Source organism: Macaca fascicularis, chromosome 13, assembly GCF_037993035.2.
Source record: "Macaca fascicularis isolate 582-1 chromosome 13, T2T-MFA8v1.1".
Lineage (NCBI taxonomy): Eukaryota > Metazoa > Chordata > Mammalia > Primates > Cercopithecidae > Macaca > Macaca fascicularis.
The window spans coordinates 52,124,116-52,144,170 of record NC_088387.1 but is presented as its reverse complement, the minus strand read 5'-3'; the positions used below and the strand labels follow the sequence as shown (position 1 = coordinate 52,144,170).

The window sequence follows — 20,055 nt, the reverse complement described above, 5'->3', positions numbered from 1 at the left end:
TCTAATCTTGCCAAGGATAACTAAGGTGAGGCTGTATTTTTTCACTTCTCCCTGAAATATTTTCAGTAGAATCACTTCTGAAACCTATCCCAACCCCCCATACAGCATAAACAATGAGGAAACAGAAGATTCACCAAACATTTATGAACATCCAGCTGTTATAAAGATAAGGGACCAATTCGAAAAATCAGAATAAAGTCTCTTTGTAAAAGCTGCTGCAAGAAACAGGCAAGCAAAACTTAGAACATTTTTAATTTGTAATTTTTGCTTAAAGTTTTAGTAAGATATTGTATCATGGTAATTTGTCAGCAGTTCTAAAAGGGAACCGTTTGTGTTCAGGAAAGATAGCTTAGAAGTGAAAAACATAGTTCCAGATTTTAAAACACAGTGAACGTAGTTACAGCCAATTTAAACTCTGCAAAATGCCAAATTGGTGAATTAAAAGACAAGTTTGAATTGTTTCAAAACTCAGAGGAGATGATAAAGAGATAAAAACAAAGAAAAGGCAAGAATATGGAAGAGAGAGATAGGAGATTCAAAAGACATGAAAAGAATTCGAGAGGAGATGACTGGGCACGATGTCTCACACCTGTAACCCCAGCACTTTGGGAGGCCGAGGCGGGCAGATCATTTGAGGTCAGGAGTTCAAGACCAGCCTGGTCAACATAGTGAAACCCTGCCTCTACTAAAAATACAAAAATTAGCTGGGGGTGGTGGCACAGCTCTGTAATCCCAGCTACTCAGGAGGCTGAGGCAGGAGAATCACTTGAAGCCAGGAGGTGGAGGTTGCAGTGAGCTGAGATCACGCCATTGCACCCAGCCTGGGCGACAGAGCAAGACATCCTCTCAAAAAAAAAAAAAAAAAAAAAAAAAAAAAAAAAAAAAAGACAATTCTAGAGGAGAGGAAGAATAATTACTCCAGCCAACATTTATTAAATGTTTAGTAAGTGCTACGCATTTAATTATATTGTTTAACACTTGCAGCAGCCGATCGAAGGAAATCACTGTCATCATTCACATTTGCAGATAAGGAAACTAACTAATGTTTAGAAAGTTAACCATTTTGTTCAGTAGTAAACAGCCAATTAAAGGAGAGGCTAAGTCCCAAACCTAGCATCTGTTTCCCAAAAAGTAGAAAACTCTCTGAATAAGGGCCTCTTTTCTTAGAAAGTCCTCTGCGTGTGTTTGGGTAACTCCAGTGTCCACAGAGGAACCCGCTTTCTCATTCCTCTCTCCAATCACACTCACCTGCTGTCTCTGTTCTGTCCCCAGGCACTGATGAAGACGCCATTATTAGCGTCCTTGCCTACCGCAACACCGCCCAGCGCCAGGAGATCAGGACGGCCTACAAGAGCACCATCGGCAGGGTAGGCCACAGTCTTTCCTGCTCTGTCTGGCTGACTTGGCAGCAACAGGAAGCAGGGCCTCTTCCTGATCTAGGATCCTGAAGTGACCCTGTGTTTTAAAAGATCGATCCTTTGTCTTGTTTAAAGATGTTCTCGAGGCCAGGTGTGGTGGTTCACACCTGTAATCCCAGCACTTTGGGAGGCCAAGGCAGGCTGATCACTTGAGGCCAGGAGTTTGAGACCAACCTGGACAATATGGTGAAACCCCATCTCTACTTAAAAATACAAAAATTAGCTGGTCATGGTGCCAGGCACCTGTAATCCTAGCTACTTTGTAGGCTGAGGCAGGAGAATTGCTTGAACCCAGGAGGTGGAGGTTGCAGTGAGCCAAGATCATGTCACTGCACTCCAGCCTGGGCAACAGAGCAAGACTCCATCTGAAGAAAAAAAAAAAAAAAAGTAGGCCGGGCGCGGTGGCTCAAGCCTGTAATCCCAGCACTTTGGGAGGCCGAGACGGGCGGATCACAAGGTCAGGAGATCGAGACCATCCTGGCTAACACAATGAAACCCCGTCTCCACTAAAAATACAAAAAAATTAGCCGGGCGTGGCGGCAGCGCCTGTAGTCCCAGCTACTCGGGAGGCTGAGGCAGGAGAATGGCGGGAACCCGGGAGGCGGAGCTTGCAGTGAGCCGAGATCGCGCCACTGCACTCCAGCCTGGGCGACAGAGCGAGACTCCGCCTCAAAAAAAAAACAAAAACAAAAACAAAAACAAAAAAAAAAAAAAAGAAGAACGATTAAGATCCTTCTCAGTCAATTGATCTTAAACAGGTTCTTAAACTCTCTGACCCGTTCTAGGAGGAAATGTGAATAAACATCTTTAGAATTCGGTCCATTTTCCAAATAATTATATTTGGAAATTATATCTTAGGAATTGAGCCTTATGAAATAATCATGAATGATCACAAAGATACAACTAAATGCCTTATGTATATAACAATAGAAAAATAGAAACAGATGACTAGTTAAAGAAATTAGACCAGGCGTGGTGGCTCATACCTGTAATCCTAGCACTTTGGGAGGCCAAGGTGAGTGGATCACCTGAGGTCAGGAGTTTGAGACCAGCCTGACCAACATGGTGGAACCCCATCTCTACTAAAAATACAAAAAAATTAGCTGGGTGTGGTGGCGGCTGCCTGTAATCCCAGCTACTTGGGAGGCTGAGGCAGGAGAATTGCTTGAACCTGGGAGGCGGAGGCTGCAGTGAGTCGAGATTGTGCCACTGCATTCCAGCCTGGGCAACAGAGTGAGACTCCATCTAAAAAAAAAAAAAATAGAGAATAGCGATTCAGCTCCTTCTTAGTCAGTTGATCTTAAACAGGTTCTTAAACTCTCTGACCTGTTCTAGGAGGAAATGTGAATAAACATGTTTAGAATTCGGTCCATTTTCCAAATAATTATATTTGGAAATTATATCTTAGGAATTGAGCCTTATGAAATAATCATGAATGATCACAAAGATACAACTAAATGCCTTATGTATATAACAGTAGAAAAATAGAAACAGATGACTAGTTAAAGAAATTAGGCCAGGTGTAGTAGCTCACACCTGTAATCCTAGCACTTTGGGAGGCCAAGGCAAGTAAGGTCGAGATTGTGCCACTGCACTCCAGCCTGGGCAACAGAACGAGACTCCGTCTCAAAAAAAAAAAAAAGAAAAATTATATTGCACCTATCTATAGAAATCTCCACAGCTACTAAAAAGATTATCAGTGAATACTGACTTGGAAATATATTCAAGACATATTGTTAAGTAGGCAAGTACATTTACATCAGTGTCTACAAGCATATTAACCTCAAGGCTCCTTTACCTCTTAAATTTTTTAGGACTTTTGGTTTTGTGGGTTCTATCTTTTGATATTTGCCCTATTAGAAACTAAAACTGAGGGCATTTAAAAATAGATATTTGTTAACTTAGTAAAAACAATAAGTGTATTGTATGTTACTATAAATAACATTTTAATGAAAAAATAGCTATATGTCCCAAAACAAAAAAATTTAGTGAGAAGACTGGCATTGTTTTACATTTTGCAGATCTCTTTAATGTCTGGCTTAATGGAAGACAGATGGCTTCTCATATCTGTTTCTACTTCAATTTGTTATGATATGTTGTTTGGGTTGAGGTATATGAAGAAAATCTGGTCTTGTACAGATATGTACTTGAAAATGGGGAGAGTATTTGAACAGTTGTTGATGCACAGACAATGTCAAATAGCCTTAGGAAAACCCCACTGTATGCTTGTGGAAGAATGACAGTGAAAAGGCAAATAACATCTGAGTGTTATTCCGAGGATAGGTTTGACTTGCAGGCTCCTTGAAAGGGTCTTGGAGACCCCAGATATCCCTGGACCACACTGGAGAGTGGCTGGTCTCATTTGCTGTCGCAGTTAAGTGGAGCTACTTTCTTGCATTGCAGGACTTGATAGACGACCTGAAGTCAGAACTGAGTGGCAATTTCGAGCAGGTGATTGTGGGGATGATGACGCCCACGGTGCTGTATGACGTGCAAGAGCTGCGAAGGGCCATGAAGGTCTGTGCTCTTCCTCTTGTGCTCTTGGTGCTGCTGATGCAAACGCTGATGTGCTTTCTTAAGAGACTGTCACCCAATAACAAAGACATGGAAGCAACCTAAATGCCCATCAATAGTAGACTGCATAAAGAAAATGTGGTACATGTACACCGTGGAATAGCTGTAAAAAGGAACAAGATCATGTCCTTTGGAGGAACATGGATGGAGCTGGTGGTCATTATCCTTAGCAAACTAAGGCAGGAACAGAAAATCAAATACCGTATGTTTTCACTCACAAGTGGGAGCTAAATGAGGAAAACACATGGACACATAGAGGGGAACAACACACACTGGGGCCTGTTGGAGGATGGAGGGTGGGAGGAGGGAGAGGATCAGGAAAAATAACTAATGGATACTAGGCTTAATACCTGGGTAATGAAATAATCTGTACAACAACCCCCATGATACAAGTTTATCTATATAACAAAACTGCACATGTACCCCTGAACTTAAAGTAAAAGTTAAATTTTTTTTAAAAAAAAGAAACTATGACCAAGGCCTTCTGAGAATGGCAGGTGTAAAGTATAGGAGATTTTCCTTCATTTATGACAACTTGAAAACAACATTACATTATACCAATGACCATTTAAAAATTCTTTTCCAAAAAGGGCATCACTTGCTCCTTCCTGTGGCTCAATGGGGAGTGATTATAATTGTGGCTTTTAGTACAGCTCTAGAGACTTCGTGGTCATGTTAACTACTTTTGAGATATGTAACTTTATGACTGACACCTTGGGGCCTCCAGGTCTACTATAGGCTTAGAACTGGCGAAAGAGTTCTTGGCTTCCCTAGATGACCTACCCACTGTGCCCTAGCCTGGGTCTGCTGAATTTTAATGACCAAGTATGTAATGCAAATACAAATGGTCCCCAACTTAGGATGGTTCTACTTAAAAATTTTCAGTATATTGTACTCCTCATCATAAGTCGAGGAGTACAGTTATCCTCCTCAACCAGGTCAATAAATACTCAGACTTGTGGAAGGTTCTGGGCCAGGCTCTGGGAAAGCAAAGAGGTGACAAAGTCTTTGCCAGAAAATTCTGCCCTTCAGAGGGAGAGAGTAGAAGAGGTCAAGGAAAAATTAAGTTCCCAGAGGGCAGAAACTGTACCTATCCTGGAGTAACCAACACATAGTAAACAACCTAGAAATGTTTGTTATTACTCATAATTATTATGGCAAACACTTTGGGTTTCAGGCAGGACAATAAAAGTGAACAAATCCTGTTGCTAGAACACAGTGGATTGTCTTTATTCTCTGCAGATTCATGGCTGTATTCCTTCTGTGTCTGGGCCTCAGCTTTGTAAACTGGCTCATATAGCCCTGTCCTCTGGTTTCTTGTTTAGGGAGCTGGCACTGATGAGGGCTGCCTAATTGAGATCCTGGCCTCCCGGACCCCTGAGGAGATCCGGCGCATAAGCCAAACCTACCAGCAGCGTACGTGACATCCGCAGTGGCCCTGGCTGAGGTTTCGCTGTGATGAGAGAATGAGGGTAGCAGCGGGTGGTTGTCTGCTGATTAGACTTTTCATAGAATACTGAGCATGAGGGATCCTTGGTGCCAAGCTCTGCTTTGAGAGAGATCCCTGTTTAGGCAAATGGTGGTCTGTTGGCTTCTTAAGATTTCTCAGGTGAAGATGACACACTATTTTGCCTACCCAGTGCAGTATTTTATTACCCTAAAAGTTGGAAAGTTGTTCCTTATTATCAGACAAAGAATCTAAGGTACTTGTTCAAAAGTGGTGGCACCAGCAGATCTTAGCATTCCAAGGAATGGTCTGGAGGGGCTGTCTGGCCCATATTCTTCCCTTCAGACTGGACTGTATGTCCTCCAGCCAAATCAGAATGACAGCCATTCACTCCCCCTTAGAGCCCTCCAGAGGGTGATACATACGAAGTGCCTTTAAAAAATGCCTGACTTTTTGCCCTGAGACTATAACTAAACATGAACGAAGGTTTAGATCTCACAGTGTTTATTCAGTATTGTCTACATTAGCTAAAAATGTCCAACAGTAGCAGAATGTCTAAACAAAATACGATACACTTACACAATGAACTGTTATGTAGTCATTAAAACTTATATCAAAGAGTATTTTTTTTCTTTTATTTAACCTTTTTTTTGAGACTGGGTCTCACTCTGTTGCCCAGGCTGGAGTGCAGTGGCCCCATCATAGCTCACTGCAGCCTCGACCTCCTGGGCTTCAGCAATCCACCCACTGCAGCCTTCTGAGTAGCTGGGACCACAGGCGTGCGCCACCACACCCAGCTAATTTTTGTATTTTTTGTAAAGATGGGGTTTCGCCATGGTGCCCAGGCTGGTCTCAAACTCCTGGGTCCAAGCAATCTGCCCACCTCGACCTCCCAAAGTGCTGGGATTACAGGTGTGAGCCACTGCACCTGGCCAACAATATTATTAAAATATTTATTAAATGGTGTAGTACATATAAGTGAAAAAGACAAGCCATAAAATAGTATGCTATGATCCCATTTTAAAAAAATTAACACAGTTAATAACATTATTTTTTAAATAAATGAAGATAATGTGTGTATATGGGGGAAAATGAGGAAGGATATTTACAGAAATGTTATCAATGATTATTATTTCTGGGTGACTAGATTGCAGTGGAGTTCCTCGCCTTGTCCCTTCCTTTTTCTTATTTGTTTTTTCCTAAGTCTTCTGTGGTCAGCATGTGTTACCTTTATAGAAAGAAAAACAACCACAATAAGAGCTTTGTGGGAAGTGTTCAGAGCAGGAGATTCTAAACCTTAGGAGTCTGGATTTAGCAACCCAGTCCTCACATCTGCCCAATGAGGGTTTTCTTCCCTGAGGGCTATGAAGGGCTGGAGCTTCTCTTTTTGTTTTTGCTTTTTAAAAATTAATAAAGAAGTGATTTTTAATTTCTTGCTGAAGCTCCCCCACCCTTTTTTGTGACACAGGGTCTCACTCTGTGGCCCAGGCTGGAGTGCAGTGACATGAGCATGGCTCACTGCAGCCTTGACCTCCCCAGGTTGAGGTGATCCTCCCACCTCAGCCTCCCCTGTAGCTGGGACTACAAGCATGTGCCAACATACCCAGCTAATTTTTGTATTTTTTGTAGAGATGGGGGTTCACCATGTTGCCCAGGCTGGTCTCGAACTCCTGGACTCAAGCAATCTGCCCTCCTCAGCTCCCAAAGTGTTAGGATTATAGGCATGAGCCACTGCACTTGGCCATGGAGCTTCTTGTGGATAACCTGTCAGAACCTCCCAAGTGAGAGACGTGGCAGAAAGGCATATGCTAGGATTTGCCCTTGATGGTGCTCCGACCCCAGCCCCACCCCAAAGCTGGGTTCAGAAGCTCCTATGTGGTTGCCTTCCATCCGTGAAGCAGCAGGTTCTCTCTGCATCACTGAGAACCACATTCAGATCAGACCCCTGGGTGGCAGGAAGCACAGAGGGAGGATTTCAGCTCCAGCTTTTTCAACCCCACATTTTAAGAATTGGGAATATCTCGGCTGGGTACAGTGGCTTACGCCTGTAATCCCAGAACTTTGGGAGGCCAAGGCAGGTGGATCACCTGAGGTCAGGAGTTCAAGACCAGCCTGGCCAAAATGACAGAACCCCATCTCTACTAAAAATACAAAAATTAGCCGGGCATGGTGGGGCGCACCTGTAATCCCAGCTACTCGGGTGGCTGAGACAGGAGAATTGCTTGAATCCAGGAGGCAGAGGTTGCAGTGAGCTGAGATGGTGCCACTGCACTTCAGACTCTTAACCTGGGCAATAGAATGAGTTTCCATCTCGAAAGAAACAAAACAAAAATAGGAATATCTTGTGACAGGATAAGCTTATCTTGACCATTTTACCAGAGTTTAGTTTTTGAAAAACTGTGTGTGGGGTGATAAGCTGCTTCCATAAGCAGGCTGGTCTTGAGGGTACAGAGTGCTCTGGAGTGTGACAGGACATTGGGCAAGACTCTTTATTCTGATGTAGCTAATTTCACTCTCTTGCTAGAATATGGACGGAGCCTTGAAGATGACATTCGCTCTGACACATCGTTCATGTTCCAGCGAGTGCTGGTGTCTCTGTCAGCTGTGAGTGACTGCTTCTGATGGGGGGTGGGTTTTGTTGAAATGTCCACTCTATCCCCTTTGCCAGCCTTTCTCATCCTTTCAGTCCCTGACATGTGGATATTCCCCAGGTGCTGTTCTTGGACCCCTCTGTTCCTTTATCTTATTTCTCCTTCAGAGACTCTAGCTAATCCTTCATGCCCATTTGTTCTACTTTAATTTGATATTTACAAGTACCTAATACCTGCCAGGTCCCCCTGTCACTCAGTGCATAGAGAGTTATGAAGATGATTCAGAGGCAGTTCCTGGGCCTTAACAGTATATATTGTCATAAGGGAATACATCAGGTACACAAGTTGCTAGAAGGCATGAAAAGATTACATGCCAAAGGAGAGGCGCATAGGAAAAAGAAGATTCAAGGAGAAATTTTGGTTGTGGAAACAAAGAAAAGCCTTCATGACAGAGATGCTGGTTCAGAGAGGACTTGGAGGATTACTAGAATTTCAAGAGGCAGAGACATGGGTGGGTGTATTCCAGACAGGGAGAACAGCAAGAACAAGGCAGGGAACAGGGGGTTCAGGGAACAACTGACTGAACAGTTGGGCTTGTGATTCTGGAAACAGGGTGGGAGGATAAACGGGAATTCTATGTTGGGAGGAGTTTACACTTACTGATTTGGGAGCAGTAGATGACGTGATGATGACAACGATGATGGAAGTGATGTGACTGGAGCTGCACTTTCAGAAGAGTAATGTAATAGTGACATGTAGGATGAACAGTGGCGGGAACTGGAGGCTGGACAACCAGGTACGAAGCTACCTGGAATATTCCAGCTGGAAAATAAAGCAGGACTGAGCTAGGTGGGGCAGGGGTGCCTGAAAAGGGAAGCTGGAGACTCGAGACATTTCACATCACTTCCCAACTGCATCTTTATCCCCGGCCTCACCCCCTCCTGAGCGTGAGACTCTCATTTCACATTGCTTTTTAGATGTTTCCTTATGGATATTCTACTATCCCCTTAAACCAGTCCTCATGAATTAAACCGGAACTCATTTTCCCTTCAAACCAGCTCTTCTTCCTGACTTGTCTGTTTCTGTTAATGTTGCTGCTGTTCCTCCTACACTTAAAGAAGCAGAACCCTAGAAATCATCTCCAATTTTCACGTTGTTCTTGTCTCCAATATTTACTTAGTAACACCTGCCTGTGTCTCATATTTCTTTCCCACTTTTTCTTTTCCACCCATATTTACCACTCTGATGAGCCATGCCTAGACCATAGAATATCGACACAGTATAACAATAAAAATAGCCTACAAACTAGAGGAAGTTAGCCCATTTTGTCACTTGTTAGCATTCTTCAGAGGCTTCCACCCTGCCTTCTTGTGAGCTGGTGTTGCTGAGGGGTAGGGGGACATTTTTATGGGATCCTCAAGTCCCACCATAGGTCCCATATTCTCTTGACTCTCCTCTGTTCCCAGCCTCCCCAGCTTTTATTTTTTTTTAAAGATACAAGGTCTTGCTGTGTTTCCCAGACCAGCTATTCACAGGTGCCATCTTAGCTCAATGCCTTGAACTCCTGGCCTCAAGCCATCCTCCCACCTTAGCCTCTTGAGTAGCTGGAACTACAAGCACACCCCGACCCCCTTTTGGCAGAGGTTGATCAATGTAGATTTGCCAGTTAGGAAGGCATGAGTCAGCTGGGAAGACACAGGAGAGTGGGGTGTGGATGAGGCCAGGAGATAGTGGAGGGAGCTGTCCCTGGGAAGCATTTATTCTCCTTCTCCTTCTATTGGCAAAGGCACCCATGCAATGTTAGGGGCCACACTGAGCCTCAGCCCTCTAGGCACACATCAGAGCCATGGTAATAATGTGAGCACATTTCGAGGATGTCTGTCCTTCCTCCCTGGGTCTGAAGCCCCACTCCTCATGGTATTTTGTCTCATTACTCTAGACCTGCTATCTTAATGGTGTCCCCATATCTTCATGTATATTCTCAAATTACTTTTTGTTTGTTTTCTCATCCTCAGGGTGGGAGGGATGAAGGAAATTATCTGGACGATGCTCTCGTGAGACAGGATGCCCAGGTTGGTAGAACTGCAGCTTCTTTCTTCCAGTTTTCTTCTCTTTTGCCAATAAGACAGGCCTTAGTGGGTGGACAACATCTTATATTACAGTGTATATTAGCCAGGCTTGGATATGTTCTTTAAAAACATTCCCACAGATGGCCTTTAATAACAGGTTTCTCGCGGAGGTGCCTGGGGCTGGACATCATTATATAAGCACTCCTGGGTTCCAGGTTTCTCAGCCTTAGGACCATTGTGTGGCAATCCCGGAGAACCACTGAGTGTCTTCTGAATGCCTTGGAGGTGAAAGGGACTGTTCACTGTGCATTTTTCTTCATCAAAGAGGACATTTGATAGAACCTATATAAAATAGCCTGGCACAGTGTATACCCTGCTGGGTAAAATTAATAGGAAACCCCAAGAGGCATTTGCCTCTCTGTTTCCCAGCCCAGTGATGGTTGTCCTGGAACCAATCCATGGTCTAATCAGCTGTGGCCAGATAACACTAATAGCTAATAAAAAGTGGGTCACTACCAGATACCAAACACTGTTCTAAATTTTCTTTTGAGATGGAATGTCACTCTTGTTGCCCAGGCTGGAGTGCAATGGCATGATCTTGGCTCACTGCAACGTCCGCTTCCTGGGTTCAAATAATTCTCCTGCCTCAGCCTCCCAAATAGCTGGGATTACAGGTGCCTGCCACCATACCCAGCAAATTTTTTGTATTTTTAGTAGAGACAGGTTTTCACCGTGTTGGCCAGGCTGGTCTTGAACTCCTGATCTCAGGTGATCCACCTGCCTCGGCCTCCCAAATAGCTGGGATTACAGGTGCCTGCCACCATACCCAGCAAATTTTTTGTATTTTTAGTGGAGACAGGTTTTCACCGTGTTGGCCAGGCTGGTCTTGAACTCCTGATCTCAGGTGATCCACCTGCCTCGGCCTCCCAAAGTGCTGGGATTATAGGCATGAGCCATCGCACCCTGCCCACTGTTCCAAATTCTATATGAAGTATGTCATTGAATCTGCAATAACTTCATAAGGTAAGTATTGCTATCCCCATTTTACAAGCAGGGAAACTGAGGCTCAGAGAGGTCAAGTACCTTGCTCAAGCTCAGACAGATAATAAAGGACAGAGCTAGGATTTGAACCAATTGGCATCTAGACCCAGTATTCTGTCTTTTTTTTTTTTTTTTTTTTTTGAGACAGGGTCTCACTGTCACCCAGACCAGACTGGAGTATGGTGGCATGATATCAGCTCACCATAACCTCCCCCTCCCAGGTTCAAGCAATTCTCCCACCTCAGCCTCCCAAATAGCTGGGATCACAGGATGTGCTACCACCACCCAGCTAGTTTTTGTATTTTTAGTAGAGATAGGTTTTCAACATGTTGGCCAGGCTGGTCTTGAACTCCGACCTCAAATGATCCACCTGCCATGGCCTCCCAAAGTGCAGCGATTATAGGCATGAGCCACCGCGCCTGGCCATAGACCCAGTATTCTTAACCAATATATAACCATAATGAGGGATTGGTCCCATTCAGTGTGTAAGGTATGAACAACTTAGTTTTATGCAAAAGAGAACTTGTTGCTTTCATTAGAGGGGATAGAGGTCTGTGTGTGGCTTGGGAATCTTGGAGCATAGCAGCTGGGTTTCAAAAGGGAGCACCCAGAAAGCAAGCATTCTAATGGAACCAATGGCGGTTGCAGGATTGTTTATGATCTAGCCTCAGAAATCACAGTGTCACTTCCACTAACCTGTATCTTATTTTTTATTTTTTATTTTTTTTGAGATAGGTTCTTGCTCTGTCTCCCAGGCTGGTGTGCAGTGGCATAATCTTGGCCCACTGCAACCTTCACCTCCCAGGTTCAAGTGATCCTCCCGTCTCAGACTCCTGAGTAGCTGGACTACAGGCACATGCCAGCATGCCCGACTAATTTTTGAATATTTTTTTGGTAGAGGTGGGGTTTTGCTATATTGCCCAGGCTGGTCTCAAACTCCTGGGCTCAAGCAATCTACCTGCCTTGGCCTCTCAACGTGCTATGATTACAGGCATGAGCCACCGTGCCCAGCCAACTACTATGCTTTATTAATTAAAGCAATGTATTAGTCAGAATTCTGCAGAGGAACAGAACCAGTAGAGAGAGACAGAGAGACAGACACAGACACACACACACACACACACACACACACACACACACACACACACACACACACACAGGGTATGTGTGTGGTGGGGGAGGGTGAAAGAGAGAGAGGATGGAGGTGGGCAAGTATCAGGATCTTCCGAGGGAGTCAGCAAGCTGGGGATGCAGGACAGCCATGATTTTGTTCCAGTTTGAGTCCAAAGGACTGACAACCAGGAGCAGTTCCCATCTGAAGGCCGGCAGGCTGGAAACCCATGAAGAACTGATGTTTCAGTTCACATCCAAAGGCAGGAAAAAAACGGATGCCCTAGCTCAAGGCAGTCAGGCAGGAGGACTCCCTCTTACTCTTGGGAAGGTCAGCCCTTTTGTTCTTGAAAACAAAAGCTTTCAGCTGATTGTATGGGGACCCCTGTTCCATATTGGATCATCCAAAGACCCTCACAGAAACACCCAGAATAATGTTTGAGCAAAAATCTGGGTAACCCATGGCCTGGTCAAGTTGACATAAAATAAATAGTCACAAGCCTGTTGAGATTCAAGTTTCAGAAGTGCTGAATAAGATGAACGTTTTTGAATTAGGTGAATTAGATGAACGCTTTCAGCTTAAATTTTTATGATTATGTGAATTGATTCTAAAGCAGTGAGGGAATCAGAGGAAGAAGTGGAAAAATGGGGGAGTATATGGAGGTAAGCCCAATGAGCAACAATATGTGTGAGTTAAGATCTTTTTGAGAAATGTAACAGGCCAGCTACTTATTATAAATGAACAGTAATTCTGAATTCAGCGATAATGTAGTTAAATTGAGCAGAATCAGTTTCTTGTATTCCTACCTGGTTGGAATGTAAGCAATTGGCAATGGGTCCCTGGTTCTACTGTGAGACCTGTAGCCTCAGAAAAATCACAGATCATTCTAGAGCAGGGCTATCCAATAGAACTCCCCGCAGTGATGAGAACATTCCACATCTGCACTGTCCTGTATGGGTGACTACTGGCCACCTGTAGCCGCTGGGTACTTGAAATGAGGCTAGTGTGACTGAAGAACTGAATTTTAAATTGTATTTAATTTTAATGAAAATTTAAACAGCCACATGTGGTTAGTGGCAACTGTAGGGGACAGCCCAAATCTAGGACATTTCTTTTAGCTCTTAAGATAGAACCATGTAAGCTACTCGGGAGGCTGAGGCAGGAGAATGGCGTGAACCCGGGAGGCGGAGCTTGCAGTGAGCTGAGATCCGGCCACTGCACTCCAGCCTGGGCAACACAGCGAGACTCCGTCTCAAAAAAAAAAAAAAAGATAGAACCATGTAGTCTGCAGCTAGGGAACTGCCAGTGTTTGCCTTGACTCCCAGAAAGGTATGACAGAGTCCCAACAGCCTTATGCCTGAGGAAGGGCCCTGAGTCATTTCCACTCACCACCACCATTTCCACCCCCATCACCAACAAAATAAAACTAATCTATCTCAGCTCTTTGAGCTTCTGGAAGTATTTGCCTGTGTCCTGGCACATCCTTTTTGGAGTTTTAGACTTGTGCTTTGTTTGGCTTCAGGACCTGTATGAGGCTGGAGAGAAGAAATGGGGGACAGACGAGGTAAAATTTCTAACTGTTCTCTGTTCCCGGAACCGAAATCACCTGTTGCATGGTAAGGCACTTCATTTCCCAAAGAAAGGGTGTGAAAGATAGCAAAAGCTGTATTGCCCATAAGTAATTGATAACCTTTCTCCTTCAGTGGGTACAAAGAACTGATTGTACCCAAGTGTCTTAGATTCTCACCCTGGAAATGTATTAGCCCAATGACGTGTATGAAAGCTAATTTCTGAAAGATTAATTATGAATAATTAGCAAAAATGCATGTAGTCATAGAAGCTTGGCATTCTTGTTTCTAGGAAACTGACCTTCATAGTCAGTCGCTTTTCTAAAGTAGCCCCAGTATTTTCATTCTAATTTAGTTACATATGAAAGTAATCTGTAGTAGATCAGGTAGCAATAAAATAGCAATGTTGGTTGATATTTATTCCTGTGTACCATCCAAGCTGTAAAGCTAATACAAGTGATTTCTTTAGGGGTTACGTTGTATAAGATGAATAATGGATAATTTCAAATTTGAAATGTTTCTGATTTGTTTCTGATAAATATAAACTTTGTAATGTGATTTTAACTTATTTGGGGGAAAGACACTAGACAATTTTAGAATATTTGCTGTCAGGTTTATATTCTTTTAAACAGCAGTAAGGGTTTAATAAGATATTTCATCTTTTATACGAGTTATTTAGATCTTTAAATACATTATAATTTTATAAACCCACCCACCATACCTTTTTAGTCACACACACTGATTTGCAAAGCCTGTGGGAAATTTGAGAATGAGTTTGTTAAATTGAAAACATAAAGCAATTGAGAAGTACAACACATTCTGAAGTTGTAATTATTTCAGATTTTTCACAGTGACAAAAAACAGGTGATTACTCCTGTTAATCAATATCCTGGGCTACTATCAGAAACACGAACTTCTGACTCGGCTTCTTGCTTCATTTCCTTCCCTTGCCTGGTTACAAATAATAGGAATCTCCCCCTGGTGGTATTTTCGAAGAACTGCAGGTCCTCAGAAGCCGATTTAGTGCATAAATGCGTTTGCAAGCATTTTCACTTCTGGGTGCAAGTCAATAGTTAGGCAATTATGAAATATCTGTTTGTAAGCCACCAGGAGAAAATATTTTAAGCACTGTTTGGGTTAGGAAAACTTCATAATTGTCTTACCAACCAACAATAATGGTGAGGTTTCATAATAACTATGGTTTTGTTAATAATTTTCTATTTTCTAGGTGCATTGTTAAGCATTTTATAAGCATTGTTTCTTGCAACACCCAGTGAGGCAGTAATTATTTTCTCCGTTTTACAGTGGAGAAAACTGAGGCTTAGAAATGTGTCAATTAAGTTCTTTGATTCCAAGCCACACACACTGACTTCAATTTAAGTAAGAAAATATGAAATAATATAGAATGGCACAAGAGGGAAAATGGAAAATACTGGTAGCTCACAGATTTATACAGAGAGCTGAACACCTTCAGGAAGAACAGCAATCAGGGCAGTTCTGGGGGTCTCAGTAGAAGGGAGTAATGGATTTTATTTCTAAAGCAGAGTTTCTGAAGTTTGTTTTCTATTTAAAATGCTCATTATTGACCCCCTACTTGAGACTGACTGAATTAGAACCTCTGAGTGTGACACCTAGGAAGTTTAACAGGTTTCTCTGAGGGCAAAGATGACGCAGTGCTTTTGGCCATCCCCGTGAGCTGCTCAATTAAAAAGTTCCCAGGAGAGACTCTAATGGGTCCTGACTGGGTGAACTGCTCACGTGTTTGACAGAGGTTGTGGTGTATGTTGTTGAGTATGGTGTCCCTTGATTGACAGCCCTGTTAAAATCACATTGATGGAAGTGAGGCAGCACCCCAAAGAAGGCGATGGTGGGAAGATAAAATGGATACCTGCTCTAAGAAGGTTCCAGAAGGAGACAGCAAGAGAGGGAAACATATTCACCACATTCAAAAATACTTAGAAAAAAAAATGTGATTATGTTTAAGTATTTTAAAAGATGCAACCAGCTGTTATTAACTGTGACTCAGTTTTGAAGGGGTTGAATTGTTCTAGTTTTGTTGAGCCAAAAGGGAGATGACAGGGAGGTGATTGCCAAGGACAAAAACACAAAACGACACATTCTGCTTATTAAGGAAACAATGAGAAAGGAAAGCAAAGGTCCCCAGAGGCCATCTCCATTTTATGTACAAGGGTCCCACATAAGGGAAAGGACTTGACTGGTGTCCTCCAAACATCACAGCATTTCTTCCTTCTTGTCCACTCTGCACCTCCCTCCTGTGTGCTTGCCCACATTACTAATTAGTTTCCTCCTCAAGTATGTTGAAGAATAAATAGTGTAGGCTAGTTAAAAATGCTCATTTGCTCCATAAATTTCAGTTTCCTCTATTTTTTCTTCCCAATAATACTATTTTGTTATTGTTTGCAGTGTTTGATGAATACAAAAGGATATCACAGAAGGATATTGAACAGAGTATTAAATCTGAAACATCTGGTAGCTTTGAAGATGCTCTGCTGGCTATAGGTAAGCTGGTAGGGGGAGTAGAGAAACAAATGTCTATAGATTTTTCCTTCTCATTATCAACTTGCAATATGGGGATATAGAATTATTTTCAGAGATAAAAGTTGTTTGAATCACTCATGGTACATTCCAGGTTTTTAAACAAGAAATATCATATACAACCTGATTGCTATTGTGCCACGTGGTTTATATATTTTATATCTTCTATGCTTTTGTATGTGCTACGTGAAAGGTAATAGTGTGCAGATAAACAAGCTGCAGCTTGCAAGTCTGTGAATGGTTAGAAACTAGTAACTGTCTCATATGGCAGATACAATAATCCTCATTTTGAAATGAAATACCACCCTTTGCTTTGATAGACTTTATCAATTACTTCTCCAGGAACTCGATGATAAATCGAGGGTACTTTCTATCTGTGAAAATACATAGAGCATAGCCTATGTTCATGAAACATTGCTTGGCTAAAATTTCCCTGGCAAAGCAAATATTGATACCTTGTAGAAACAGAGGAAACAACTGTCACTTTCCTTTTTTCATGGGTCTTATCTGTAATCTTTTCATTTCTTCTTTTTTATTTTTCTTTGCCAGTAAAGTGCATGAGGAACAAATCTGCGTATTTTGCTGAAAAGCTCTATAAATCAATGAAGGTAAATGGCCTTATTTTTAGCATGTAAATGAATTTGAGTTATCTTGTGTCCACCTTCTTAAGCTTACTTATATCCCCTATCCAAACTTTGCTCTGAAAGATCCAATTCAATTCATGGAATACTTCAGTGAGTGCCTGCTAATAATAATACTAGGTGATATTTACTGAGTACTTAGGATGTGTGGATCACTGTTTTTAATAGATTAATTATATCCCCACAACAGCTCTATGAGGCTGGTACTATTACTAACCCCCAATTTACAGATGAGGAAACTGAGGCATAGAAAGGATATGCAGTTTGCCCAAGATTCTCAGTGAGGAAGTAATGGAGCTAGAATGCCAGGTAAACAGCTGGCATTCTAGCTCCAGAGCCCATATTCCTAACCCTCCATCGTACTCTGCAGGCACCTGTGCTGAGAATCACAGGAGGTGCAGGGAAGGTCAAAATGTAGTCTTTGGCCAGGTGCGGTGGCTCCTGTAATCCCAGCACTTTGGGAGGCTGAGGCGGGTGGATTACTTGAGGTCAGGAGTTCAAGACCAGCCTGGCTATCATGGTGAAATCCCTGTTTCTGCAAAAATACAAAACTTAGTCAGGTATGGTGGCTCACGCCTATAATCCCATCTGCTTGGGAGGCTGAGGCAGGAGAATCACTGGAACCCAGGAGGCAGAGGTTGCAGTGAGCTGAGATCACACCACTGCACTCCAGCCTGGGTGACAGAGTAAGACTCTGTCTCAAAAAAAAAAAAAGCAAAACAAAACAAAAAAATGTAGAACTTGCTCTCAAAGAATGTCTAGCCTAGACAAATATGTGCAAAACACCAATTGAGCAGGACCTTCCAAATGTAAAAGTTTTACATCAGAGGATTTCACATGGTGAGGGGAAGGGGTGATAAGGCTGGGGAGGGAAGGATAGTACTCTATGAGAAGGAATCGTAGGTGAGCCAGGTGGCAGGGTATGTCTGGACAGCACAGGTTATGGCTCTAGAAAAGCAGGGAACAGCATCCTGTGGTCAGAACATATAGCACTGGAAAAGTGAGTTGTGGAGAGCCTTGAATACCATGATGAGGAGTGAGGATATTCCTCAGGACTGCCAAGCAGTGGAGCAGAGGACATCATCAGCACAGTCATCTCTAGTCTTGCTTTGGCAGACTAAAGAAGACACTGAAAAACAGCTAGGTTATTGTATATGTTTGGATTTCGTTTTCTTCCTTAGGGCTTGGGCACCGATGATAACACCCTCATCAGAGTGATGGTTTCTCGAGCAGAAATTGACATGTTGGATATCCGGGCACACTTCAAGAGACTCTATGGAAAGTCTCTGTACTCGTTCATCAAGGTAGGTCACAGCAGCCTCAGTCCAGAGGAAAGGATCCAGAAAAGGACCCCTCTGACCTCGGCATTTAGCACTTGTCCCCTCTTCTTGGTATATATAATTTCCTTTAAAGATGATACTCCCGATATTTCCAGTCTCTCTTCTTTCACACAGATATTTAAACCTTTGCCAGGATACAAGCTGGAAATTTGCCTTCTAAATACAGTAATTATTTTATGTTGACCCCAGACAAAGATTACATTTTAATGAATACTTTTAAGCCCACAATTTCCTTGTCTACCTAATTATGATAGAAGATAAACAACTGAATCCAGAGTCCTATGCAGGGCCAGCTGAGGTCTGCTGGGAACATGGAAAAGCATTTTAGTTATCCTGAATTACTGTTCTTTACCAGGCACCAGACTTCTAGGAGTCCTAAGAGGGCATGGTAGTGGTGAGAAATGATTCACCTCCCTGAAAGCCAGGCATTCCTGGGATTTTGTTTCTTGAGGATGCCAGAAGAGTCTCATGGACATGAAAGTGAGACAGATTTCCCTAGCAGCTAAGGTTGCCTGCACTGCAAGCTTCAAATTAGCATTTGATCTGTGAATTAAATATTCTGAATCTTACTCAAAGCTTGGAGAGGTGTGACAGTTAGGTGATTTAAACTGCAGATTTTTCTCTTTTTTTTTTTTTTTTTTTTTTGAGACGGAGTCTCACTCTGTCACCCAGACTGGAGTGCAGTGGTACAATCTCCACTCACTGCAACCTCCACCTCCTCGGTTTAAGTGATCCACCTGCCTCAGCCTCCTGAGTAGCTGGGACTACAGGCATGAGCTTTGTATTTTTTATAGAAATGGTGTTTCACTGTGTTGCTAGGCTGGTCTCGAACTCCTGACCTCAAGTGATCCACCCCTCGTGATCTCCCAAAGTGCTGGGATTACAGGCATGAGCCACCATGCCCCACCAAGCTGTGGATTTTGTTACCATGTCTGCAAGGCATGCAGGAACTTGTTTCTATGTCTGGCTAGGCTATTAGGTAACTTGATTTTGCAGAGCTGAACTGTATAACTAGTTTAAGATTCAAGGATGACAGTAAGTGAAGTTATGGGAAAATATACTACAAACAAGAAAAAAACAAAATAAAAAAACCCCAGGAAATGACAAATGATTTATGGATGATATGGAGAGACTAGAACTCTCGTGCACCATTGGTAGGAGTGTAAAGTGGTGCAGCCACTGTGAAAAACAGTCTGTTAAGAAACTTTAAGCACCAAACTTCTTCAAAAAGTTTAATATAGACCAGGCATCGTGGCTCACGCCTGTAATCCCAGCACTTTGGGAGACCGAGACGGGTGGATCACTTGAGCCCAGGAGTTCAAGACCAGCCTAGGCAACATAGTGAGACCCTGTCTCTACAAAAAATACAAAAATTAGCTGGGTGTGATGGTGCACGCCTGTAGTCCCAGCTATTCAGGAAGCTGAGGTGGGAGGATCACCTGAGGCTGGGGAGGTCGGCTACAGTGAGCCATGATTGTACCACTTCAAGACTCCAGCCTGAGTAAAGACCCTTCCCAAAAAAGAAAAAGAAAAAATTTTAACATAGGATGACCACATGATCCAGCAATTCCACTCTCAGTTATATACTTAAATGAAAACAGGAACTCAAACAGCTAGTTGTACATCAACATAAACATTATTAACAATAGGCACAGGGTGAAAACAACCTAAATATCTATCAACAGATGTCTAGATAAAA

At 42.8% G+C, this 20,055-nt stretch overlaps 1 protein-coding gene across 1 annotated transcript in view; it reads left to right on the top strand.

Annotated features, from left to right (window-relative positions):
* Positions 1 to 20,055, top strand: part of ANXA4 (annexin A4) — an 80,646-nt gene that overhangs the window by 56,705 nt on the left and 3,886 nt on the right. The window contains exons 4-12 of the mRNA XM_005575673.5: positions 1,273 to 1,367; positions 3,822 to 3,935; positions 5,318 to 5,408; positions 7,964 to 8,043; positions 10,046 to 10,102; positions 13,774 to 13,867; positions 16,244 to 16,339; positions 16,925 to 16,983; positions 18,198 to 18,320. Of these exons, the coding sequence (XP_005575730.2) occupies positions 1,273 to 1,367; positions 3,822 to 3,935; positions 5,318 to 5,408; positions 7,964 to 8,043; positions 10,046 to 10,102; positions 13,774 to 13,867; positions 16,244 to 16,339; positions 16,925 to 16,983; positions 18,198 to 18,320 (809 nt within the window). The remainder of the gene's footprint in view (positions 1 to 1,272; positions 1,368 to 3,821; positions 3,936 to 5,317; positions 5,409 to 7,963; positions 8,044 to 10,045; positions 10,103 to 13,773; positions 13,868 to 16,243; positions 16,340 to 16,924; positions 16,984 to 18,197; positions 18,321 to 20,055) is intronic.